At 45.7% G+C, this 26,314-nt stretch overlaps 1 protein-coding gene across 1 annotated transcript in view; it reads right to left on the reverse strand.

The window, feature by feature from the left end:
• The window catches only part of LOC128058040 (neuroendocrine convertase 2-like), a 58,659-nt gene extending 33,405 nt beyond the window's left edge, over positions 1 to 25,254 (reverse strand). Inside the window, 3 exon segments of the mRNA XM_052650423.1 lie at positions 7,934 to 8,022; positions 20,944 to 21,020; positions 25,246 to 25,254. Coding sequence (XP_052506383.1) covers positions 7,934 to 8,022; positions 20,944 to 21,020; positions 25,246 to 25,254 — 175 coding nt within the window.
• Positions 25,255 to 26,314: the final 1,060 nt, after the last annotated feature.

The following is a 26,314-nucleotide window of genomic DNA, read 5'->3' on the forward strand; positions in this document are numbered from 1 at the left end:
AAGTTCAACTCCGGCCAAAGTGGGCCTGGACTGTCCCCCCTGAATCTTGTCACCAGCTGGTGCCCTTTGCCCTCTCTCTGCAGCTCCTGTCCTCTGCCTCTTTCCCCCTTAATCCCACCCTGGCTGCCTTTGTGCCGCCCAGAATGCCAGCCCTGACTGCTTGGTATCTAGGCAAGGACGGCCACAGGCTGGGAGCCAAGTTCTCATTTGTATTCAGCCAAGTTCTCATTTGTATTCAGGGGCCAGGCCCCAGGCATTCTTTAATCTCATGAAGCCTGGGAGGAATGAGGTATGCATGAATTGAATCAGATACAGATTAATGTTTGCAGGCAACAGGAGCATTAGGTGCCAAGACCAAGGCTCAGGGTAACCCAAGGGTTTTTAGGGAGGGACTCTGTCCTGAGTGCTCCAGGAACTACCGAGTCCTGGCCAGGGGAAGGGAGAGAAACAGGGAAGCCCAGGGAGCCAGGACTCAGCATCCTAGCATCTGCAAAATGCTCTGCTGGCTGATGCGACGTGATGGCAAGACGACAAGCACGTCAGCATTTCTGTCCCCACCATCATGACTCGTGGAGACTCGGCGGTTCCCTCCTCCCTTTCAGAGTCTGAACCTCTTGCCTGCTGCACTGCTCGATCGCAGTCCTGGGCTCTAGGGCCTCCACAGCCCAAGGATTTGTGCTAAATCCTCTGCCTCTCCTCTTGTTATGGAAGGTGAGCTTGTACGGAGACCACAGCAGGTGCATAAGCCTACCTGCTCTGCCTTCAGAGGAAGGCAGGTAAGGCCAATGCTGCCGGGAGCCAGCGTGAGGAATCCCGCCCGTGACAAGGTCATGCAGAAGGAAGCCTGACAAAACGCAAGGACGTGATCGGCTTCAGGGGTTCCCCCTGGAAATTCCTGAGCATCCACGCCCCCAAGACCAGAATCTGCCTGCTTTACTGTGTTATGCTTTCCACCTACTCTTCTGTCATTAACAGGAGACTGTCCCCCCACCACCTTTTTCTGGAAAAAATTAGAGCTTTTAGATATCAAATCTCCTGGGCATAATACGAATGTTTCAATCCAAAAACCCCTCTGATGGCTTTCTAGCCTGCCTGCAGGACTCGTACAGCTGCGCGTGTGATTGTTTGAGGCCTCCCGACTTGGGGAGGCACAGGAAGCTTAAAACATCCTAGGAATGGAGGGGCTTCCGAGGAGTCAAAATCATTAGAATAGGACTGATTAAAGGTTTCATTTGTTGAGCCAATACTTGCTGCCAAATTTTCAGATCCTCTATTTTTAGATATAGTTGGTATATAGAATAACAGGTAGTAGCCCTGGTATTAGCAACATTAGATCTTTGAGTTCAGTACTTTCTTTGTTATAACGCACTGCACCTTTGTTCTACAGGAATGTAACTTTATTTAGTACTTTGAGGGTGATGCAGAGTAAAGAAAAAACACTTCTAGGGAAAAGGAGTTTTCTGGTGGATAGACAATTATCCAGGAAGAGAGCCATAAAAATGTTAACAAGCCTCTTGGCCAGAAGATGATGTAAACCACCTGAGACCTTCTGTATACGGGAAGATATGCAAAAAGAAAGCCTTGTCTCAATGAGGGTCAGGACTGCTGCCCCCGTGTAACTGTTTCTTTATGTACAACTTGGGGTATATAAGCTGATTTTGAAAAATAGTTTTTGGAGTCTCGCACCAATGCTGGGCTTCCCCATGTCGTTCTTTTCTTTTTCCAGCTGAATTCCCATCTGGAGCAGGGAGGCTCACCATGTCTACTTACTTGTCCCGGCTTCTAAGATCTACAAGAGAGAGAGCCCAAGGCGGGGCACTCTCCGATATTCAAGTGGGCGCCGGTGGCCCAGCGTAGATGGTGCAAACCTCTTGTCTCAAGGTTTTATTGGTTTTCCCCGTAAACCAAGTTATTCAGCCTCTTTTTCTCTACCTAAATTTCCTACTATACTATTTCTTCCTATTCTAATCTTATATCTCTAAATAAATTTTTCCTCGCTAATGCCGTCCCCGCTTCGAATTCCCTGGATCCACCGGGGCTGGACCCCAGCACAATGCCACCTGGCCTGGCCCCCTCCCAGGGCTGCTCTGAGGGACTCCGCAGAAGTGATGCTACAGGACCCACCCTTGAATCATCCCCCTGGCATCATGATCTGATATTATTGTGTCTGTTTGCTCCTGGTCTGGGTCTGCCTCTTAGACTCGAAGCTGTGTGAAGGCAGGCATCTTGTCTGCTGGCTCATGGCTGCATCCTCCCACCCTCAGCAGGACTGGCATCTGGTAGACCCCCTGGTCATGCCTGCTGAGTCCTGGAAGGGACTGAAGGCAAGAGACAGTATCTCCCAAAAGTCTTGATGCAGTTTGAGCATGTTTAATACTCCTAGAAGTAAATATCTGACAAACTTGCAAGAAATATCAATTGAAGAATTCATTATATTTCATGTCCATTTATTGGACTTTGTGAATTCTTATAAGACGTTTTCAATTTTGATTATTTTGTCTCGATCCCTTTGACTGAAGATGCCAAATATTGGTTTAAATGCTAAAACTAAGGAAAGAAATAGGCTGTCTTCTTAAAGAGTTACTTTGATAAGTGTGTTAGTCGCTCAGTCATGTCTGACTCTTTGGGACCCCATGAACTTGGGGTCCTGGTAGAAGCCCCACCAGGCTTCTCTGTTCATGGGATTCTCCAAGCAAGAATACTGGAGTGGGTTGCCACTGCCTTCTCCAGGGGATCTTCCTGACCCAGTTATTGTACCCGAGTCTCTGGCATTGCAGGCAAATTCTTTATTGTCTGAGACAGCCATGTTTAAAATTTTTTTTAATGGAAATTAACTTTTCTCTTCAAAATTTATAAAGTAAATAAGTGGATAAGAAATGTAAATAATTGAACTTAAAAAAAATTGAAGTTGGACAGCATTGCTGACTCGATGGACATGAGTTTGAGCAAGCTCTGGGAGTTGGTGATGGACAGGGAGGCCTGGCACGCTGCACTCCATGGGGTTGCAAAGAGTTGGACATGACTGAGTGACTCAACTGAATTGAAGGTTTTGAGACAGCACTAAGACTTTGGGACATCTCAAATGTACAGGTCTGCATGTTACAGAGAATGTATAAGAGTTGGACTGATTGGAATTTTCCTCCCTTCCTGCCAAGTGTTACCTAGAAGAGGTGAAAACAACTGTGCTCATGGAATAGACAACAAAAATCAAAGAGAGAGCTCATCTTCAGGAAGACGTTTCTAAGAGTCACACGTGCAAAGGCAGAACAGACTTCCTTGTGAGGGAGTGACTTCCCCATCACTGAGGGCATGCAAGTTGTTGCTGCATGTTAATGCAGGGGCCCAGGCTGCTCTGGGTGCTACATTGTTCTACAGTTTACTAGCTGTGTGGCCCTGTGTTCAATAGGGATAACAATAGATAGTAAACATGTTCATGTTCTACCAGGTGGTGCTAGTGGTGAAGAACCCGTCTGCCAATGCAGGAGACCTAAGCAATGCAGGTTTGATCCTTGGGGTGGGAAGATCCCCTGCAGGACGGGGTAGCAATCCATCCCAGTATTCTTGCCTGGAGAATCTCACGGACAGAGGAGCCTGGCAGAGGAGTCCATGGGGTGGCGAAGAGTCATGCAAAGAGTCAGACATGACACAGTCATGCAAAGTCAGACATGACGGAAGCGACTTAGCAGGAACACATATATAAAATACGCAAAAATGTGCGATAAAGTTGCAAAGAGAGTAAAGTGAGTAAAGGGTTTTGCATCCTGCCTGACTTGTTGAAAGAGTCAAAATGCTATTATTGTTGTTGTTATCATTATGGAAATGCCAGTGGGTCTTCAGCATAAGGCAACTTAGAGCCCCTACAAGGAAATGACAATCTACCTCAATATTCTTGCCTGGAGAATCCCATGGACCGGGTAGCCTGGGCAGGCTACAGTTCATAGGGTCGCAAGAGTCAGACACGACTCTACAAGTCCATGGGGTCGCAAGAATCAGACGCGACTTAGCGACTAAGAGAGAGAGAGGGAGAAAGAGAGAGAGAGAGAGAGTGCGCGCCAGAGCCCCTACAGTCCAAAGGGTCGCAAAGAGTTGGACACGATTGATGCAACTTAGCACACACAGAGGTCCTTTGGAACGTTGTCCCCCTAACTCAACTCCTTGAGACTTGTGGTGATCTTGGTTGGCCACCAGGGGGCGCCCCAGACCCCAGCTCAGAAAGCTCCTGAAAAGATTCTCTAGAGGGTATAGCTCATTTAGAATGAAAACCAGCCAGCTTTCGGAATTGATTCCTTATTTAGAATGAAAACCAGCCAACTTTTGGAACTGATAGCCAGGATGAGCAAAATGTTTCCCCAAGTCTGAAAGGCAGAATTCTGCTTCTGCTGTGATTCCTGAGTACCTCTCTAGGGGTTCGTCAGCAAGTATTCCTTCTGCTCCTCTAGCGGAGTCCAGAGGTCCCTGGGATGTCTAGATGCACACAGGATGGGACTAGACCTGCCTGGCTCTGAGCACTTAGGACCCATAGGAATGGATACAAAGGAGCCAAGCTGGGTTAAGGGAGTGGAAAAAGGCGGCTCCTTTGCTCAGGGTCTCTGTGTGGCTGCAATGCCTCCCACTGGCTCTGGGCTTCGTTTCTGGATTTTCAGAGCATTGTTGTGAGACCTGTGAGCTGTCGGGGTTCACAGACACCAGTCAGGTTCTGTCTTTGAGGTGCCAGGCTGCACTCGCTTGCCTTGGGGATCGGAGGTCAGTCAGAAGCTGGCACACCCCACCTGGCCCTGCTGGCCCCCTCTGGGGTGAGTGGAGGGGGGTCTTTGCCTGGGCGTGTCCTCTGCCTTGGGGATGGAGCTCAGTCCATGTGAGCTGCAGGCTGGAGAGGCCAGGGGTTCATGGCTGAGGACCACTACCTCTCCACTGAAGACAGATGGGAGTTGATGGTTAAACTCCCAGGCTCCTCCCCTCGGGGAGGGCAATGCTGAGGGGGTGTCCCCACAGTCCCCTGAAGCCCCAGCTCACCTACACACCTTCTGTTGGTCTGTCTTCCCACTATCTTCCTTTCTCTTTCCCTCACTGGCTTCCCGGGATTGCCTCCTAAATAAATTCCTTGCACCCAGATCCTTGCCTCAGGTTTGCTTTTAAGGAATTCAAACAAAAAGAGCCAGAGAATTAGGTACTTTGGGGCTTCCCCGGTGGTTCAGATGGTGCAAGAATCTGCCTGCACTGGAGGAGACCAGGGTTCAATCCCTGGGTCAGGAAGATCCCCTGGGGAAGGGAATGGCTACCCACTCCAGTATTCTTGCCTGGAGAATCCCATGGACAGAGGAGACGGGTGGACTACAGCCCAGTAGGGTTGCAAAGAGTTGAACACAGCTGATCGACTAACACTCAAATGCTTTCAGAGCACAAATTACGAGAGAAAAAGAAGCCAATGGAGAAACAGACCCCAGTGGATCCCCAAATGCCGTGAACTAATCGCAACTCTTCATTTTCGCAGTAAGTAGTGTTAAGAATCGCTTGTTCAAAAACCTAGTTAGTGTGGGCACGAAGAAAATTTAAAAACTCTTTGGAAAACCTCACTGTGAGTGAGGAATCCAAGTTTGAAATTTTCCATTGCTTCCACCCTGTCTTGTGAATAGGAAACCGCGCCTCCCCCCATTCAGATAGCAGCCGACGTGTGAGCCTGGCTTATCAAATATTAATTGGGTGCTATATTTTCCCCTGAGCTCATAGCAGTCTCTGACGTTTTGCTGCCAGCTTTTTGGAGGCTCACCAAACACAGAGCGCTGAAACCCAAGGGGCAAAGGCTCCCTAGTTACATTTCAGAATGCTCCGGATGTATTCTTCTGTGAAATTCAGCACCCACCTCAGGCAGACCTTAGCAGACAGTGCTGAAGGAGGTTAATGATGGATTTGTATAGGTTTCTCTTGCTTTATTTAGGTCCCTGGAAATGCAAGTGTCAGCACAAAGTATGTTTATGGTTCCAGTAAATCACCAGGAAAAAAAAAAAAAAAACACATAGAGATGGTTGTAAAAAAAAGAAAAACAAGGTTGAGTGACTCAGCCTGAATAAATTAAGAATCAAATTTGATGCAAAACTTGGAATGAATGAGGAGCCACTTCCTTCTCTAGCATCTTATCCCCTCATTTGTCTTCTCTCTCCCTTTCATTTTTGGCAGGGGGAAGGTGTTGCTTTCTAAGTTTCTAGTGAACTGCCACCCTCGGTTTCTAAAGACCCCATAAAGGGGAATTTGTTAAACATCTTTCCTGTAGAACTTAATAAAAAGATTCTTCTAGGTAGAGTATTTTCCCTTAAAAATGAGATTCTTGGTACAAACAAAACAAGCCACCAAAAGCATTTTGAAGAGTTTGGAGTATGTTTGCAATAATTTGTGCATTCCTCCTCATTTTCTACCATCTTTATCTGAGTTCTATTTACATCTTATGGATACGTGGACAAAACTATACTTTGAAAATATAGGGAGCCCTCTTCCACTGTGGGTGGGAATGTAAATTTGTGCAGTCATTATGGAAACAAACTAAAACTCAAACAACTAAAACTAGAGTTGCCATATGATTGAGCAATCCTACTCCTGGCATATACCCAGAAAAAACTATAACCTGAAAAGATGCAGGTGCCCCAGTGTTCATAGAAGCATTATTCACAATAGCCAAGACATGGAAACAAACCTAAATGTCCTCTGAAAGTTGAATGGATTAAGAGATGTGGTGTATACATATATATACACACACATACACATAGACGGGACTACTACTCAGCTATAAAAAAGAATGAAATCGTGCCTTCTGCAGCAACATGGTGGACCTAGAGGTTATCAAGCTAAGTGAAACAAGTCAGAAAGAGAAAGGTAAGCGTAACATGGGATCACTTATATGTGAACTCGAAAATACCATAGAAATTAACTTATTTATGAAATAGACACAGGTTCGCAGACGTAGAGAACAGACTTGTGGTTACTAAAGGGGTGGGTATTGGGAAGGGGAAGGACTGGGAGTTTGGGATTAGCAGATGAAACTATTATATATACAATGGATGAACAACAAGGTCCTGCTGTATAGCACAGGGAACTATATTCAGTGTCTTGTAATAAACCATAATGGAAAAGAATATGAAAAAGAATATATGCATGTGTGTATATATGTATATGGGCTTCCCTGGTAGCTCAGCTGGTAAAGACCCCACCTGCAATGCAGGAGACCCTGGTTGGATTCCTGGGTCGGGAAGATCCCCTGGAGAATGGATAGTCTACCCACTTCAGTATTCTTGCCTGGAAAACCCCGTGGACAGAGGAGCCTGGTGGGCTACAGTCCATGGGGTCGCAAAGAGTTGGACATGACTGAGCAACTAAGCACTTATGCATGTGTGTGTGCACATGCGTGCACACATGTACGCACACACATGTGTGTAACCAAACCACTTTGCTATATCAGAAACGAACACAACATTGTAAATCAACTACACTTTGATAGAATTTTTTTTAACGATATTAAGGATACTGATACACAAAGAGTACAGACAGGACAATTCCATTCACATAAAGTTCAAAAACTGGGAATAACCCTTGTTTGCTGTTAGAAGCCAGAGTCATGACTGTTCCTGTGTGTATGGGCAGCAACTGTGGGGTGCACAAGGAAGGCTTTGGGGTGCTGATAATGTTTTGATTCTTGATGGTTAAGTGTGTGTGGTTGGCTTGTGAAACTTCATTGACCTGTGGGCTCATGATTTGTGCACCTTAAAATTTTTAAAGTTTACTGATATTACCATACAGGTTAAATTAAAATATTTTTTTTTCCACCCTTGCTAAATTGTACCAACCCTGCTCTCTTGCCCCACTGGGAGTTTTTGCCAGGCCCTGGCCAGACGGAGACTGGGTGTGACGCCTCCTGGGGATGTCTGGCAGGGACGGGCCAGCCTACCTGCGACCTTGGAGCCATCGGCCATGCCGACCCCGCAGATGTTATTGTTGGCAGCCGCAGAGACCTCCCCGGCACATCTCGTCCCGTGGCTGCAGAGAGAAGTGAAGATGGGTCAGACAGACGGTCAGACGACTTGGAGAAGGTTTCTTAAATTCTGTCAGTTGAAGCAGTTTGATTCTTTTGGGTGGTTCTGTTAGCCTGGAGCCAGTCCAGGCCACTGCATCTTCCGTCTGAGTCTCTCCTCTCACCCCTTCCACCTCCCAGACTGTGAAGAGTCTCCTCGGAACATTTCAACCTTGAAAGGTGATCTCTACTTTAAAATCTAAAGTGTCTTCCTGCAGAAGGCAGTCATAGGCTTTCTGCGAAAAGGGAACATGAGATTCACAGATTGGTGCTGGTCTAAATAGCTGACTTTGTTTTTTTTTTTTTTTTTTGAACAGCTAGAATTGTGGGCTAGTGTTTATTTTCAAGGCTGGTTCTGGCCACCAGGCAGTGAATGCTGCCTGTCAGCTGTGGGACAAAGATTATTTACCTTTGTTGGATTCTAGCCTCCTTTAAAGCTTCCTTGGTGGTTCAGACAGTAAAGAATCTGCCTGCAATGCGGGAGACCTGAGTTCAATCCCTGGGTCGGGAAGATTCCCTGGAGAAGGGAACTGCTACCCACTCCAGTATTCTTGGGCTTCCCTGCTGGCTCAGACGGTAAAGAATCTGTTTTCAATGCAGGAGACTGGGGTTCGATCCCTGAGTTGGGAAGAACCTGTGGAGGAGGGCATGGCAACCCACCCCAGTATCCTTGCCTGGAGAATCTCTCTGGACAGAGGAGCCTGGCAGGCTACAGTCCATAGGGTCGCAAAAATTCAGACAACGCTGAGCGATTAAGCACAGCACAGCTCCTTTAAGATATGTGCTACAGACCCCCGCCTTCCTCTGGGAATCAAAAAAGCACACACTGGCAACATTTCATATTCAATTTCAAGGGCTCCACAGAAACTTTGAGGCTGACCAGATTAAGAACCCGGGACAGTCATTCGATCCATCTTTCTGAAGTTTGCTGGCCTGAAGCTTACAATTCTGAGCAAGGCCTTCTTAGGGCTCATGTTCTAGACACTGTCATACGTCCAAAGGCAGAACAGACTTCGTTGTGAGGGAGTGAGTTCCCCATCTCTGAAGGCATGCAAGTTGTTTGCTCATGTTAGTGCAGGGGCCCAGGGGGCACTGGGTGCTACATAGTTCTGCAGTAGGCACCGTAATTTCATTAAGCTTCTCCCTTCTGCTCCCTTTTCCATTAGACCAACGGGATCCAAACAGTTCTCCCTTCTGTGAGCACTTCCCCTCCACTGAGCAAGGCCACCTGGTGGCTGGCTTGGGCCCACGGGATGCAGTGGAGTGCGCAGAGGAGCTTGGGCACGGACAAGGCCCCGAGGGGAGCATGACCGGACAGCACCTGAGGGGAGGCCCCTGGAGGTCTTCTTCCTCCAGACCCAGCCAATCTCCCCATCAGCAGCACATGGAGAGAGACAGGTGCCCCACCTACATTAACAGCATGATGAGCAAGCAAGCAAGCGTTTGTTCTCTTTTAAGCCACTAGGTTTGCGGGCCTTTTGTTAAATGGCAACAGAACCAAGCGTAAGCTTGAAGTCAATCAGAATGTGTGTTTGGACTCCAAACAGCATCCCAGCTGTGGAGGAGCCTAGTGTTCATGTCCTTGCAACCCACCAGCCCCAACCCTGCAAGGCCCTCCTAACGCTCTAAGAAGCAGCCAAATTTGAAGTCAGCTGGAACAGCATGTGCTTGGCCTGTGGAGGTGATGGCAGTGAGGGCTGCCTGCTTGCTATTTACACGGTGGGTGCAGGAGGGCACATGCGGAAGGGGCTTACTGCCTGCATAGCCCAGAAAGTCCTGATTTCTGCAGTGTAGACTGGTTGCTACATTCTCCTGGGACACACAAACCTACCACATCAGTCCATTAAAAGAAATCACATCTGAGGATTGAAATATACATATTTTCTTTCTCTACACGAACAAAAGCAAATTCTGCCTCCATGAAGGTTACACACCACAGGGACTCCGAATTCCCTCGGAAACAAGAATGACTGTGGTGGAGGAGACCTCAGCATTGCCGCGGAGGGAGCCCAGCTCTGAGGGGTGAGAGGACGACCAGCCCCTGCCGTGGACTGAGCGTGATGTGCTCACTGCCTCTGTGGCCTCACCGCCTCTACTCCTCGCAGGGGCAGGCACTGTTCTACTTCGCAAATGTCCAAGTTGAGTCTCAGCGGACCTGGGCCAGGTCTGAGACCGAGGCTCCCTGACGCAGTGAGACTGAGACTGGACCCCCCACCACCCTCCCACCCAGGAACAAACCTTCTCTGCCCTAAAACTGCTCATGGAAACCTGGAGGACAAAATCGTGCAAACTTCCTTGAGCAGACTAGAGACACTGAAGGCTTCCGTGTCTTTAATTTTGGCTTTAAAATGGGGAGATGCCGGTCATGTTTCCTCCACAGGAACATTTGGGAAGAAACACGTTTGACTGTTTGTGACCCCGTGGACTCCAGCCCGCCAGGCTCCTCTGTCCTTGGGATTCTCCAGGCAAGACTACTGGAGTGGGTAGCCATTTCCTCCTCCAGGGGATCTTCTCAATTCAGGCATCAAATCTGCATCTCCTGCATTGCTGGTGGATTCTTTACCTGCTGAGCCACCGGGGAAGCCCCCTGGATACACAGTCAAGGAATTCTCCAGGCCAGAACACTGGAGTGGGTAGCCTTTCCCTTCTCCAAGGGATCTTCCCAGCCCAGGGATTGAACCCAGGTCTCTCGCATTGCAGGTGGATCCTTTACCAACTGAGCTATCAGGGAGATCATTGCTAAATTAGGCGATGACAATTAATTACAAGTGGCTGTGGCTCCCTGTTGGTGATACCAGGCCTCTTCACCAGGCCCCGGGCCTCTGTGGACTTCATTCCCGCAGCCTCAGATGTCTTCCCCTCAGTCCTGTTTTCCTGATCATCTCAGGCAAACATCCTCGCTCCCCTGAATGTTGGGAAAATCATTTTCCAAATCCATATTCACCTGGCCCCTCGGCTTTCAAGAACATTCAGTAGCTCCATTTTGCCTCTAGAATAAAACATGATCTGTCAAAAGTGGGAATAGCTGTTGGTGGGGGTGGGGGACACCTATGGTGGCTTGTTTGGCCTCCTCTGACAAAGGTCATCGAGGGGCAAGTGACAGGAGTCAGGGGTATGTCATGTTGCCAGAGTAGCCCGTTCTTCCGCTCCCCCATGTCCAGGCCCCTGGCAGTGTGGTCTTCTTGCTCCTCCATGAAGAGATGAAGCTCAGACTTGTTTTGTCCAAAAGGATGTGGTGGAAGAGATGAGCCTGGCCCCCAAGAGGACCACAACTGTTCTTTCTCCTGAAACTGCCCAGGTGCCATGTGGACAAGCCCAGGCTGCCCCATTGGATGATGAGAGACTGTAACCCTTCATGCTGGTCACCCCAGCTGATAGCCAGCCATCCCCCAGAAATGTGAGAGGCCAATTTAAGCTGGCCAGTCCCCAGCCCACCTGCCATCCGACCGTGGATGCACGGGCAGCCAGATCAACAGACCTGTCCAGCTGACCTGGAGACTTGTGAGCAATGTCAGTGCTTATTCATTCTGGGATTTGTTATGAGGCATTATTAGGCAATAGATAACTGATACGCTGGACAAGCAAGGCTGGAGGGATAACTGATTTAGCTCAGTTTATTATTTTAAAAACAGGAAATATTGAAAAAGTATAGACAAATTCGGTGAATAACAGAATGAATCCCAGATGGCCAACACTCAAGTCTATCAAAGTCAAGGGCTTCTCATAACTTAGATTTTTTGTGAGTATACTATGGTTTATTCATCAGAACCCTATTAATAATAGACATTTGGGTGTCTGTTTTCTTCTGTTTGGAGAAGGAAATGGCAATCCACTCCAGTATTCTTGCCTGGAGAATCCCATGGACAGAAGAGTCTGGCGGGCTCCAGTCCGTGGGGTCTCAAGAGTTAGGCAAGACTTGGCTACTAAACCATCACCATTCTTCTGTTAAATACAAATGATTAATGTTGTGTATACAAGCACGGTCAATATTTTACCATATTTGATTAATCATTTTTGTGAACGAGTTTAAAGGAAAATATAGATTTTCCCCCAAACTGTTTAATATACATCTCTAAAACATGATGATATCCTGAATAACCACTAGAGCATCATCACACACATAACACAACTGACAAAGTGGCAGTTGTTTTTCTGGGAGAGCAAAGAGAGAGTCATTCACAGCAGAGACTTCTCTTATAGACTGTTCATGTCTGCTGCCTTCATTTACATTTTATGTATCTTCAAAAAAATTGTTCTGAATTCTGTAACTGGTTCTCTATTTATCCTCCGTGTTGCTGATTCAGTAGTCTGTTCTATTGCATCTGCTTTCTGATGCTTCAAAATTATTTTGGCTAATGTTTTGATTTTAAACAGAATGTGCTATTTAATCAATAAATTATTTTCTTTTTTTTTTTTTAAAGATGAGAAGGTCACTGCTGAGGTGCTAAGGATGAAAACTAAGGCAATGGTGGTGTGCAGAGAAAACAGGAAATGGATTCAGAGGACAGTTAGGGATGTTGTTCAGAGAACTTTAACTTATAACGAGCACTTCTACTGTGGCTCTTTTAACACACCTTCAATTCTCCAGGGAGGGTAGATGAGCTCTCTTTTGAGCATGTACCCACCTGTATCCTATTGTAGTCCATATGGTTTTAATTTTAAAGCATATGCCTTGAGGAAAATGAACCCTTGAGGGAACAAAGGACAGGTAAAGAATATTTACCTTATTTGTCATGGAGACACTGGTCACAGAAGAAAGTTAAACAGCAGAGCAAATATGTAGTGAAGTTATGGTCCACAGCCCAATCCCCACTTTCCTGAGCACAGCGAAGTGTGTGGTTTTGAACACAACACGTTAGGACATCCTAGACTTCATTGTGGCCAAAGGAGTCAGTAATTACAAGGGCACATCCCTCTGTCTTATACTGGCAGAGATTTTTTAAAGAAAAAATTTGGCCTTGCTATGTGGCTTTTGGGATCTTAGTTCCCCAACCAGAGATTGAACGCACACTCTTGGCAGTGAAAGTGCCAAGTAAGTCCTAACCTCTGAACCTCCAGGGAATTCCCTAGATTTTTTTTTTTTTAAAGGAATAACAAACCTCAAAAGCTCAGATGAGAGAATGGATGTCTGAGAAAAAATGGCAGGAACATTTATTTATCCCTTTGGCATAAACTTTCCTCACTTTCTGTCTAGGTGGAGAACCTCTGATTTAGATCCTATAGAAATTCTCTCCGTGAATTTCACAGTTAGATTTTCTGGCACTTAGAGGATGCCTACCATTTGCCACACTGTATCAAGTCTGTATGCATATCCTAGTACCTCGGGCAAACCTTCAGGGTGGAGTTTAGTCGCATTTTACAGATAAGAAAAACTGATTCAATTCAGGGATCTCTTATTTCATACCAAGCAATTAATAATATACTACTGCATTTGTCCATTATAATCTACTGAATTTTTCTCTGTTAAGAATAATTACCACCTGGGGACCATAAAATCCCCCTAATATGGTAAACAGTTTCCAAAGTAGAAATGATTATTCCGATATATCTCTATTGCAATCCATATCACTCTCTCCATTACTCCCAAATCTGCACTATGTCTGTTTCTTTTAGCTGAAGGGGAAATTTTAAATGATGAAAACTTGTATAATCCTGGTAGGGGAATAGAAAAAGAAAAACTCGGAACTTTGTGGTACTTCTCCAGTGACTCAGAAAGTGTGAAAATATTAGTCGCTCAGTTGTGTCCGATTCTTTGCGACCCCATGGGATGTAGCCCACCAGGCTCCTCTGTCCATGGGATTCTCCAGGCAAGAATACTAGAGTGGGTTGCTGTTCCTTTTTCCAGGGGATCTTCCCGACCTAGGGATCGAACCTGGGTTTCCTGCATTGCAGGCAGATTTTTTACCGTCTGGGTCACTGAGAAGTCCTAGTGGAATTTCTTCAGTGGCTCAGAAGAGCTCTCCACATTAAACTGTGTTGGATTTCACTGTGCTTTGGTTTGGATAGAGAGAGGGTTGATTACAAGCAGCAAACTTTGAGCTAATATCAGCTTATGAGGTAGTCTCAATGCTCACATGAAAGAAAAACTTAGATTAGGTCTTTGAAGGCAGTTTGGATTTTATTATCCAGGAGGTGATTTCAGAATTAGTCCATGAAGATGAAAGGGAAAGATGTTCATCTATTTCTAAACCATTAGATGTCACCAGGGTCAAGTATTGGTTTCTATTACTGTGCTAATAGCCAACCAGAGAGGACATCTTTCTCACATGTTCTTGTTTGGCCTGTCGCATTGGGTTCTTCAAAATGAAATATGACTTTTAATTTAGAAAAGTTAATCACTGAAAATCGTTCTTATTTGAAGGTTTAACTAATGCTATCAATCAAATACATTCACCTAGAGACAGACGATCCTTCTCATCCATTTATCCTTCCTTCCCTTCATTTTGGTTATTTGAATAATAAATGTCTTCTCTCTCGCTGAATTTATAGTAAACTTTTTGTAACCAGGAATTGCATCGAATCCAGAATCTTTTACTCTTTAGGACGTAATGGATAGAGCATGCTGCACCCGGTGATGCTCCATAAATATTGCCGATGGTGGGGATGACATTTCAGTGGTACACGCCTGTCAAAGAAATGCTATGCAAGAGAGATTTTTATGGACAGCAGCATGGTAATAGACTTCGGATCTGCAATGCATCACCAAACACTGACCTAAAACCCAGCAGGGTTGGAAGATTATTGACAAAGCATGGGCTGCAAGCCTAGGGAGAAGCTGGCAGCCCTCAAATGGACAGATGTCAAGGCCACTCAACATCTTGGCCCGGCTGAGAAGGTGTGCCACCCATCCATCAACCAGCCAATCAATATTTATGGAATGCCAGCAAGAAAAAAATGTGATGCTGGATCCTGACCAATCAGCTGTAGCTGGGCTGCGTATTATGGAGGCTTATTAAATATGTGTTATTTCTGCCTTCTTGCGGTTCAGGTCATTGTTGCTGCTGTGGCTACTATTATTATTTTGCTTGGCCCAAGTCTGTATTTCTCTGACTGCAATCGAGGGGAAATTATACTCCTTTTCCAAATTCCTCAACTGTGTTTCAAATACATCCCTGGAGCGCAGATGCCACATGTAATTATTAAATGGTTCGCAGTAGAATAAATACACTTTCTCTGCTGAAAAAGGAAGAAACCAACAAAATCAAATTAAGCGCAGGGCAAGGGGTTCTAATACACATCTCCTCTAAAAGCTGTCCTGCACATGTATGAAGTTTGCCTTCAGAAAAAGTCCTTGGCTGTAAATTCCCACTGGCTATCTATTTTACACGTGGTCATGTATATGTTTCCATGCTACTCTCTCCATTCGTCCCACCCTCTCCTTTACTTTCCATGGTGGTGAGGAGACCGTGATGGAGAGCATGAGCTTTCCTGGGCAGCTACTGCCTCGGAGTTCTGACCAGCCTCTGTGGCCAGGGGGTTTGGCTGGAGCTGCGACAGCAGCAGCAAGCCCATTGCCGGTCAGTACCTGTCAGCCCTTCGTGGCTGTTTTGATGCTGAAACTGTCTTATCCAAGAGCCCGAGTCTGCAGAGCAAAGATGGGGTGTTGGGTTTTATGCCTACGCCCAGAAGACAGCGAGTGAGTGAGTGATAGTCGCTCAGTTGCTTCTGACTCTTCGCGACCCCATGGACCATGGCCCATCAGGCTCCTCTGTCCATGGGATTCTCCAGGCAAGAATACTGGACTGGGTTGCCATTTCCTTCTCCAGGCCCAGAAGAGAATGCCTGAAGAAACTGGCAGGTCTCCGGGCTGCACAGCTGACCAGAGGCTCATGCCTCCTGGACAGGAAACATTGCTCTGGCCAGAGACAAGGGCTCAAGTCTCTCAGAACCTCAGGCAGCAGCATGCCTGGAGGGTCCTTTTCTGTGCCCACCCCATGCAACCACAAGAGCTCTTCTCTTCTCCTAGCAATTGTCCAAACCTTTCATGCCTGCCTCCTCCACAGAGCCTTCTCGGATTGCTAACCTGTGCGCCAGCCTCTAACTCCCGGACCAGTTATCCAGCTACTGGACACATCTGTACCCCTTGCCTCTGCTTCTTTGCCTAATTTCTGTTAATACCCTATTCACGCCAGAATGCACTCACCCCTCCTCCAAAGTCTGCCTAGTACCTTCGTTTAGATCCGGGACCAAAAGCCACCTCTTCAAGGAGGCCTGTCCCCATTTCCCCAGGCAGAGATGACAAGAGTTTTGCATTTCTCCACACTCTCCTTTACTATGAGGCAGTGCTTGTAACCATCCCCCTCACTGGTGGCAAGTCCTGTCTCCTGTCTCACCAGTTGTGTGACCTTGCACACATGACTTAATCTTGCTGTGCTTCAGTTTCCAAAACGGGGATTATAATGTCCACACTTATTTCAGGAGGTTAGGTTGAGAATTAATACATACAAAACATGAACACAGTGCCTTAAACACATGTGGGTGTTAGTCATTCAGTCGTGTCTGACTCTGTGCAGGCCCAAGGACTGTAGCCCACCAGGCTCGTCTGTCCATGGGATTCTCCAGACAAGAATACTGGAGTGGGTTGCCATGCCCTCTTCCAGGGGATCTTTCCAAACCAGGGATTGAACCCAGGTCTCCTACATTTCAGGCAGATTCTTTACTGTCTGAGCCACCAGGGAAGCCCAAGTGACTGCTTAACAGGCGTTATGCTTCCTTGCATTGTTTCAACCTTGGGTATACTTAGCACTCAGTGATTCAGGCTTCTCTGGCCTCCTCACGGGACATTGCAGGCTCCTCAGAAGCTTATCCACCAAAACTAATAGCTTCATGAGCACCACACTAAAGCCCCAGTTCTCTTTATCTCTTTTTATGCCCTGTGACTTAATTTTAAAACTTTATTACTATTTTTAATGTTTTTTATTTATTTGGCTGTGCTGAGTCTTAGTAGCAGCAGTGGGATCTGGTTCCCTCGCCAGGGCGAGCCCTGGGCCCCCTGCGTTAGGAGTGCAGAGTCTTAGCCGCTGGACAACCAGGGAAGTCCCTGTGCCCTTTGCCTTTGAAATCTACTTCTTGCTATAGGAAACATCAGAATACACAAAACTAGAGTGAAATCTCTTGTAAATATCATCATCCAGCTTCTATGATTATTAACTCATGGCTAGTTTTATTTTCTCTAATCCCCCTTACTCTGTTCTCCTCTTCCCCAGGCCCCTAGCTATACTGAAGGAAACACTAGGCATAACATTTCTCCCAAGGGTGACTTTTTAAGGAACTTCTCCTATACTCCTGGGAAGGATGACATATTCACATTCTCCTTCTGCCAAGCAGGAATCACCTCCAGGATTCCAGCACCCTACTGTTTGGACCACAGACCCTCCCAGTGCTATGGGCCTGAACTTTGACTTGCCTTCCTCCCATAATCACTTGCAATAGTAGTTTTTATTTATTTATTTTTAATTAATTTTTTTAACTGGTTTTGTAAACCAGTAAGCAAAGACCATGATCTGATCTGTGGTACCATCCAGGCTTTGTAATAACAAGCCATGATGGATGAGGATGTTTGAAAATCACTTGATAATTGTGAAAAATCTCATTTACTAGTCAGTGTCCACTGTGTCTTGAGTCACTGGTGCCTTAGCAGGCAAGGACCGTCCTTGCCTGACTCACGATGCCTGTGCCTGAGGCAATTGGACACTTGGGGATGTCACCGCTGGCAATGAAGAATTTCATTACCCTGAGCACTCATTAGTCCTGGAGGGCTTTAGCCCATTTAAAATTGAACTTTCAAGCACAAGTTTGCACATGAAATTATTTAAGATAGAGGACACCTCCACTTTGCTTTTGTTTTTGTTTAAAGAATATTCTTATAGCTCATTACACGGGAAGACTTACTTGGGGGGGTGGTCGTGTTCAGGTTCAGAAAATGAGTTGGGGGAAAACCATTCTGTTGTTTATATTTTTGTGCTTGGATCAATCCATCAGAGATGAATTTAGTATCTACTAGCTGTAGAGGGGGAGAAGGCAATGGCAACCCACTCCGGTATTCTTGCCTGGAAAATCCCATGGAGGGAGGAGCCTGGTAGGCTACAGACCACGGGGTCACTAACAGTTGGACACGACTGAGTGACTTCACTTTCACTTTTCACTTTCATGCATTGGAGAAGGAAATGGCAACCCACTCCAGCGTTCTTGCTTGGAGAATCCCAGGGACGGGGGAACTTGGTGGGCTGCCGACTGTGGGGTCGCACAGAGTCAGACAGGACTGAAGCGACTTAGCATGTAGAAGGGGAGGCAATAGCTGGCACATGTAATGCTACTGCTCTTTGTTTTTTTTAACTTCTTATTTTATATTGGAGTATAGCCCATTAAAAACATTATGATAGTTTCAGGTGCACAGTAGAGCAAGTTAGCCACTCTCATACTTGTATCCATTCTCCCTCAAACTCCCCTCCTGTCCAAGCTGCCACATAACATTGAGCAGAATTCCCTGTCCTATATAGCTACTGCCTTTTCGGATGGCCTGTGGACAGCTGGTGACTGACAGTGCAGAAACCAGGCCCACACTCACGGTCCTTCTCAGAGCAAGGTTCCAGGCACCATTTATAATAATGTCTTGTCTGTGGTTTAGTGACTTCTATTTGGTGGCTTCACATCCCTGTGTCTGAAAGTGGTTTATTAGCAAGGATCTAGGGTTGTAAGTCACAGGGAGTAAGAGACACTTCAAATCAAAAGTTCTCCAACCTTTTTAATATATCCTCCCTAGTAGTTCAGATGGTAAAGAGTCTCCCTGCAATGTGGACTCGATTCCTGGGTCCCGTTGATCCCTGGGTCAGGAAGATCCCTTGGAGACGGGCATGGCTACTCACTCCAGTATTGTTGCCTAGAGAGTCCCATGGACTGAGGAGCCTGGTGGGCTGTAGTCTACAGGGTCACAAAGAGTCGGACATGATTGAGTGGCTAACACTTTCAAACTCATACACTTTTACCAATCCTAAACACACACTTACAAATTCTGCATGATGAGTTTAAACTGCAAGTAAGGTTAATAGAGAGTGGGGACTATGCTTTTGCATATTAGCAATGATCTTTTTAAAATGTTCCAAATTGGACCCTTTACTCTTTTCTGCCTTTTCTGTAATTACCAAGCCCTGTGTGCTTTGTCTATGCCCCAGACAGTCTCTGGTCAATTCAATAATTGTAGGAACACAGTCTAATCTACCTGGTCCAATCAGGACCTGTCCCTGGCCCACTCAGGACCTGTCCCTGGCCATTCTTCGTTCTTTTATAATACACTTCTGTCTTTTATAATAAAAACGATGCTTATAAAATAATGATACAACTTGGACTTAGAAACACAGAGCTTGGGTTCCAGTGTTGGCTTTGAGATTTACTGGTTGTTTGACCAGGTAAGTCAAGCAATCTTTCTGAGCCTGTTTCCTTATCACTAAACTGAGGAGGACAGCGTTTATTTCAATTACCATAAGTCTGTCACCAGAAGTAGAAGAGATAAGTAAAGTGAATAAAGAAGCAGAAGTGATTAAAGTGAGCTTCAGTCATTAATTGAAGTTCATATGGGCTTCCCTGGTAGCTCAGAAGTTAAAGCGTCTGCCTGCAATGCAGGAGGCCTAGGTTCGATCCCTGGGTCAGGAAGATCCCCTGCAGAAGGAAATGGCAACCCACTCCAGTATTCTTGCCTAGAGAATCCCATGGACGGAGGAGCCTGGTGGGCTACAGTCCACAGGGTCACAAAGAGTCGGACACAACTGAGCAACTTCACTTTCACGTTCTATCAAGTTCACTCAAAAACATCAATAATGGGGAAGTATTAGGTTTCAGACTTAATTGATATTGATTGACAAGCCACTTGTCTCAATTTCTTGATATTTCTTACCTGTGAGAAATTATGCATGAATTTTACTTGGAGAAGAAAGAGGTATGTTTTCATGTTTAGTAGCAAAACAGGTTGAAGAAAAGCCATACTACCATTGGGTAGTGTTGCATAATAGTATATCAAGCAGAGCATCAGACCTAGAATTAACAATGCTGTATTGTGTATTTGAAAACTGCTAAGACAGTAAATCTTCATCACAAGAAAAAAAACTTTTATGTGACTATGGGTGGTGTCAGATGTTAACGAACTTACAGTGGTGATCATTTTGCAGTATATACAAATATGGAATCATTATGTTGTATGCACGTGTCCGATTCTTTGCGACCTCACGGACCGTAGCCTGCCACTCTTCTGTCCGTGAGATTGTCCCGGCAAGAATACTGGAGTGAGTTGCCACTTCCTCCTCCAGGGGAGCTTCCCGACTCAGGGACAGAACACGGGTTTCCTGCATTGCAGGCAGATTCTTTACCACTGAGCCAGCAGGGAAGCCCTGTTATGTTGTATACCTGACACTAATTATGCCTTAGTAAAAAATACTTCCAACCTATGCCAATTACATGTACGTTTTGTCAAAAGGGACTACATGAGCTGTTATGAGGTCACAGCAAAAACACTTTCCAAAAACATACAGACACAGACCGAGGGGCAGAAATGTTCTCTGCAACAGTTTCAAGAGATCAAGTGAAACTCATATGTTTACATTCACCTTGTGGTGTGTTAGAAAGGATTTCTTATTACTCCTATTTTATCTTTAATAAGGTGGCAAGTAATTCCTATTCAACTGAACAATATGGTTGAAAGAAATTTCTAGAATGTCGCCATATTAAAAAAATTCGAGAATTTAAAAAATATAGCCACAACAAAGGAAAAAGTCACGGTATAATTTCGTGGAGCACTGAGATTATTTTTCTGGTGATATTCAAGCCTTAAAACACAGAAGAGAGTGAACTAAAACCCCACGCCTGATGTCACAGGCAGCCCCAGAGGCCCAGCTTACCTGTTAAACCAGTCATCTGTGTATCTAGGATACGGATAGGGATCGTTGCTGCTGAAGTCGTAGCTCGCCTCAGCGTTCTGCAAAACACAAGGTGCGTTGTTAGGTCATGAATCCAGAGCACGGGCGTGAGAGGATGCTAAGAGACGCGACCGTCTTCCGCGGGCGGCCCCTCACCCAGGGCTATGGCAGCCTGCTTCCTGGGCCAGCCCTCGGAGAGGTGACAGAGCAGGTGCGTGTCCACGGAGGCTTCTATCCTCTCCCGGTATCCTCTTCTCCAAGCTCCCTCACCCCAGCCTGTTCCAGGTTCTCAAAGTGTTAGCAAATTTGGCGCTACCCAGGACCATCTCCATTTTAAGTTGAGGGACCGCTGTGGGTCAGTGGGGCTCACTTGGAGTCAAGACTCACATTAAGCTCCCCTGGACTGATGGCCAGAAGGTTCTAGTTCTCATGTCGCAAGTGAGGAAGCCTGTTGCTTTATGTACAACTCATTCCCAGCTCCCAGCTTTGGGCCGACAGAGGCTTGCCTCCTTTACGATTACGAGTGTTAAACCCAAGACCCAAACACTGGCCACAATATCAACCTCATTTATTTACTCAACACATATCACTGAGTGTAATATATACCAGGCCTTCCCTGGTAGCTCAGCTGGTAACCTGCAAGGCGGGAGACCCCGGTTTGATTCCTGGGTCTGGAAGATCAGCTGGAGGAGGGATAGGCTACCCACTCCAGTATTCTTGGGCTTCACTGGTGGCTCACACAGTAAAGAATCCACTTGCAATGCAGGAGACCTGGGTTCAATGCAGATCCGCTGGAGGTGGGATAGGCTACCCACTCCAGTATTCTGGCCTAGAGAATTCCATGGACAGTCCACGGGGTGGCAAAGAGTTGGACACGACTGAGCCACTTTCACTTTTCATTTTCATATACCAGGGACCTTTCCAAGGATGGGAATACAGGGGTGACATCCCTGCCCGCATGTAACTTACAGCCTAATTGGGGGGACAGATATCAACCCAACAAGTAAATACAGGATTGCAAACAAGGGTCTTCTTAACCCTACAGGTTACAATGAAGAGTTTAAATTCTATGCAGTCCAGCACCTCCATTTTTCCCACTGAGAGTCTTGCCCCTCAGAAATCAATTATGTACTCACTTAATTTGTCTCTAAGTGATTTCATGTTTTAACTTTTTCCATCTCAGTCTTCAACTGATCAGCCTTTTGTTTTGGTCCATGATGGGAGATAGTCCCCCACCATTGGGTGGCTAATCCCTTCCTTCCTCCTCGCCACCTTGTAGGCTGCCCAGGGATGCGGAGTTCCATGAGGCTCCTCTCTTCTCATCCCACCCTCCCTCCTTTGTTTTTGAGGTCTGCAACCAAGATCCCAGATGGTTTCCTGGTCCACAGTATCCACTTGGCTGGGAATCACTGGGTTAGGTGTGTATTCCAGCTTGGAGATGTCTCGATTCCAAGGCACCCTGAGACATTTTCAGGAGTTGTGCCCTTTTGTGAGACAAAACACTATAGTTTGTAATAGTGTTACATGACGTTTGCATGATATTTTTAAGAGCAAATTGACCAGTTCCATGAGTCTGGGTTTCCATTTGTTGGGTGGCAAAGGGCTATCAGTAGCTGGAATGACCTGAATTGTAACACTAATGTATTAAAATAAATGTGCTTGGGGCAGAAGTCACCTTGAAATTTGTTTAAAATTTTTTCATTTAAAAGGTTTTAGCTTTACTGAGGTATAACTGATACACAAAATATCCCACACATTTAATGTGTACATCTTGCTGAGTTTGGACATGTGTATATACTCACGACACCATCTCCACAACCGAGGTACTCGACATCCCCATTACCTCTAAGAATGTCCTTGTGCTCTTTTTTTTTTTGGTAAGAACATTTACCATGAAACCTATCCTCTGAACATATTTTATAGTATATAATACTGTATCGTTGACTGTTACATGACAGAGGTCTAGAATTTATTCATTTGTATAATGGAAACATCATATTCATTGAAAAACAATTCCTTATTCCATTTAAAATTTGGACCAGTCATTGTATATTGGGCACTGAACATGGCTGTGTTCTAGAATCTAGGTCTTCCTTCAGTTCCTGGCTTTAGAGAGGATAACGTCCTGTCTCCACTGGTCATAATTATTGGCAAATACCCAAATCACCTGCATTCACCATTAATATAAGCCCATCTTTGGAAGATCCTCTCAGATTTGGCGGTTGTTTTTTTTTTTTTCTTGACTTTTCTTGATCTATTTAGATTCAGTTCTTTCAAGGGATACTATCTTAAAAGTAACTTCTTCCTCTTCCCTAAGTATGTTTGGTTACCTCTAAACTTCCCTGAATTTTTGAGACAAGAGCATCCTTAGGTAGGGTTGGTGGAGTGGGAATATCAAGAGGAATACAATCTTTTGGGTTTCAAAGCTGAAGTTGAAACTGTAAACAGTTGATTTGGAAGATTATTTGCTAAGCTTGGTTTGTTTCTATGTAAAAGAGATTAAAAGGCCCCATTCTGAGGTGAGCTGAATGGAAAATTCATGGACTAGCCCTCCTGAGGCCCTCAGAGGGGACCCTGAGTGCTACCTCTTTCTTCTGAACTGGGTTCCTGGAGTGGGAAGGGGATGCACTGGAATGTTGAATCTCAGAGAGGTCTGGGACTCATCCTAGGACAGTAGCTGAGGACCAGAAGCAGCTCTGTGGGGTGTCTTAGCTGAGGGACCTGGGGTGGCCCCCCTCTGTGCTGTGTGATGCACAGCACCGAGCAGGAGGCAGCGGAATAATCTTGGGAGGCTGAGATTAGTGAGAACACGATGAGAGAACAAGCTGCCCCAAGAAGTTCAGGGGTCAGGACAGTGAGGATCCAGGGTTCAGAGAGAATATACGAGAAGGGATGAATGAGGCCGGTGGGGGTAGAGCTGCAGCTGATGGTTCCAAGGGGAAGAGGTGATGAGACATGAGCTCTAGGACCCCACCCCCTCTTCTTGATTCTGTGCTAGTCCTTTGAAGCTTGAGGGTGGAGGCAGGAGGGTGGGGGCACAACTTGAGCAGAACAATGTCAAATTTCTACCATCGGTAGAGTAGCTTGTTGGATAGAAATTAAATTCCACTAGAGGAAAAATAAAATCAGGCCTTTCTACACTTTTGTGTTTGCTGCCTAAGCAGCTGATCCATTTCTCCAGGTTTCTCACTCACAATTGTCTCCTGAGGTCTGGGCTGAGGTCTTTGGCTCTAAGTCCTGGTTCTGGAGGAAATAGCTTGCAGTAAGGTGGGTTTGGGGCAGAGGGAGGAACTGGAGAATTCTGACAACAGAGTTTGATTCTGAGAAGCCACAGACTCTGAGACCACTTTTATAGCAAGAAGAAAGACCATGTATTGTCTGAGGTCAGCTTCACCTCTGAAGGTGGAAATGGATGGAGAGAGAGGAATTTAATTTGTTGTCTTTACAATTAATTTGATGACTAATGCTAACTCCTTGTATAATAGTCTATGCTGAGACTGTGTATTAAGGAAGGCAAATGGTTGTTTTTGTTTGGTCATATATTTTCTGGCTAAAAGTCAAAAGCAAGAAAGGATGAGCAACTTTTTGCAAGGGTTCTGTTTATAATTTTATAGCCCAAACTGAATCATTTATTGATCTGAACTACAATGTTTTCATCCATAAAATTGTCTGTGTACAGGAATAAATTAAAGTGGCCTTGGATTATACTGGAATTTTCTAAAATATCCATTAACATGGATGTTTGGGAGGAAGTAGAGTCTCTGTAGAGTTAATACTTGGGAATCCAAGGCTAAGCCAGAAGCTTGTTTTGGTTTGAATTCTGTAACATTGTCCAAAAATACATTAGTCTATTTTCCTTTAGAAACTACTAGCTGTTTAGTGAACATTGATGATTCAGGGTCAGGCTGATTCAGAGTCACCATTAAGAGTAACATAGCAGAGAAAGTTGGAAGATTGGGTTGAATCCAAAATGACCTCAGGGCATCTCTGCAAGTTATTTCTGGAAGAAATTTCTGATAATGGCTCATTTTTTCTTTAAGAGATGAGTGCAGGGAAAAAAATACATCCAGTAATTAGTTATCTAAGTCTTAGTTTCTGAATACTTGAATGCATAGTCAGAAAGCAACGCTAGATTGCTGAGATGCTTGTGTCTGACCCTTCGCGACCCCATGGACTGTAGCCCACCAGGCTCCTCTGTCCAAGGGAATTTTCCCGGCAAGAATTGGAGTGGGTTGCCATTTCCTACTCTATGGGATCTTCCCAACCCAGGGCTCTAACCCTCACCTCGTACATCTCCTGCGTCGGCAGGTGGCTTCGCCACCACCAGTGCCGCCTGGAGAGCCCCAGTACTAGACTGCTGTTGGTGCACAGTCGCTGAGTCGTGTCTGCCTCTTCGTGACCCCATGGACTGCATGCTGCACACCAGGCTTCCCTGCCCTTCACATCCCCCGGAGCTTGCTCAAACTCATGTCCATTGAGTTGATGATGCCATTTAACCATCTCGTCCTCTGCTGTCCCCTTCTCCTCCTGCCTTCTATCTCTTTCCAGCATCAGGATCTTTCCCAATGAGTCAGTTCTTTGCATCAGTTGGCCAAAGTATTGGAGCTTCAGCTTGAGCGTCAGTCCTCCAGTGAATATTCAGGACTGATTTCCTTTAGGATTGACTGGTTTGACCTCCTTGCAGTCCAAGGCGGGGACTCTCAAGAGTCTTTAACACCATAATTCAAAAGTATCAATTCTCTCTGGCACTCAGCCTTCTTTATGGTCCAACTTTCAAATCTGTACATGACTACTGGAAACATCACAGCTTTCACCATATGGACCTTCGTAAGCAAAGTAATGTTTGTGCTTTTTAATATGCTGCCTAGGTTTGTCATAGCTTTTTTTCCAAGGAGCAAGTGTCTTTTAATTTTCATGGTTGCAGTCACCATCTGCAGTGAGTTTGGAGCCCCCAAAATACAAGATTAGCTCTCAGAAAAGAAATTTAATAATTACCAGTTTGCCTGTTTACACTGTGCATTTCCCATAAGATTGGTTTGTCTGCCCTCTTGGCTTAGTAAGGACAAGGGACTTACAAATTTTCACGAAACCTTCTGACCCCTTTATATCTGAGGTACTGCCATTAAAGGCATGTCTGATGTTTGGGCGGGTCTCACCGTGGAAGCTGGTGGTGGGCCTGGCAGCAACCATGTCTGAATAGCTTTAACATTTTCAGAGAAGCTTCTGAGACCTTTGAGACTGAACTCAGTTCTGGCATGGCCACCCTGACCTCCCAATATGGACTCTGCCTGCTCTGGGCCATTGGATTTTCCTTGCTGGGTTGTACAAGTGGATGTGTCTGCAGGTGTCAGCT

Source organism: Budorcas taxicolor, chromosome 13 (genome assembly GCF_023091745.1).
Source record: "Budorcas taxicolor isolate Tak-1 chromosome 13, Takin1.1, whole genome shotgun sequence".
NCBI lineage: Eukaryota > Metazoa > Chordata > Mammalia > Artiodactyla > Bovidae > Budorcas > Budorcas taxicolor.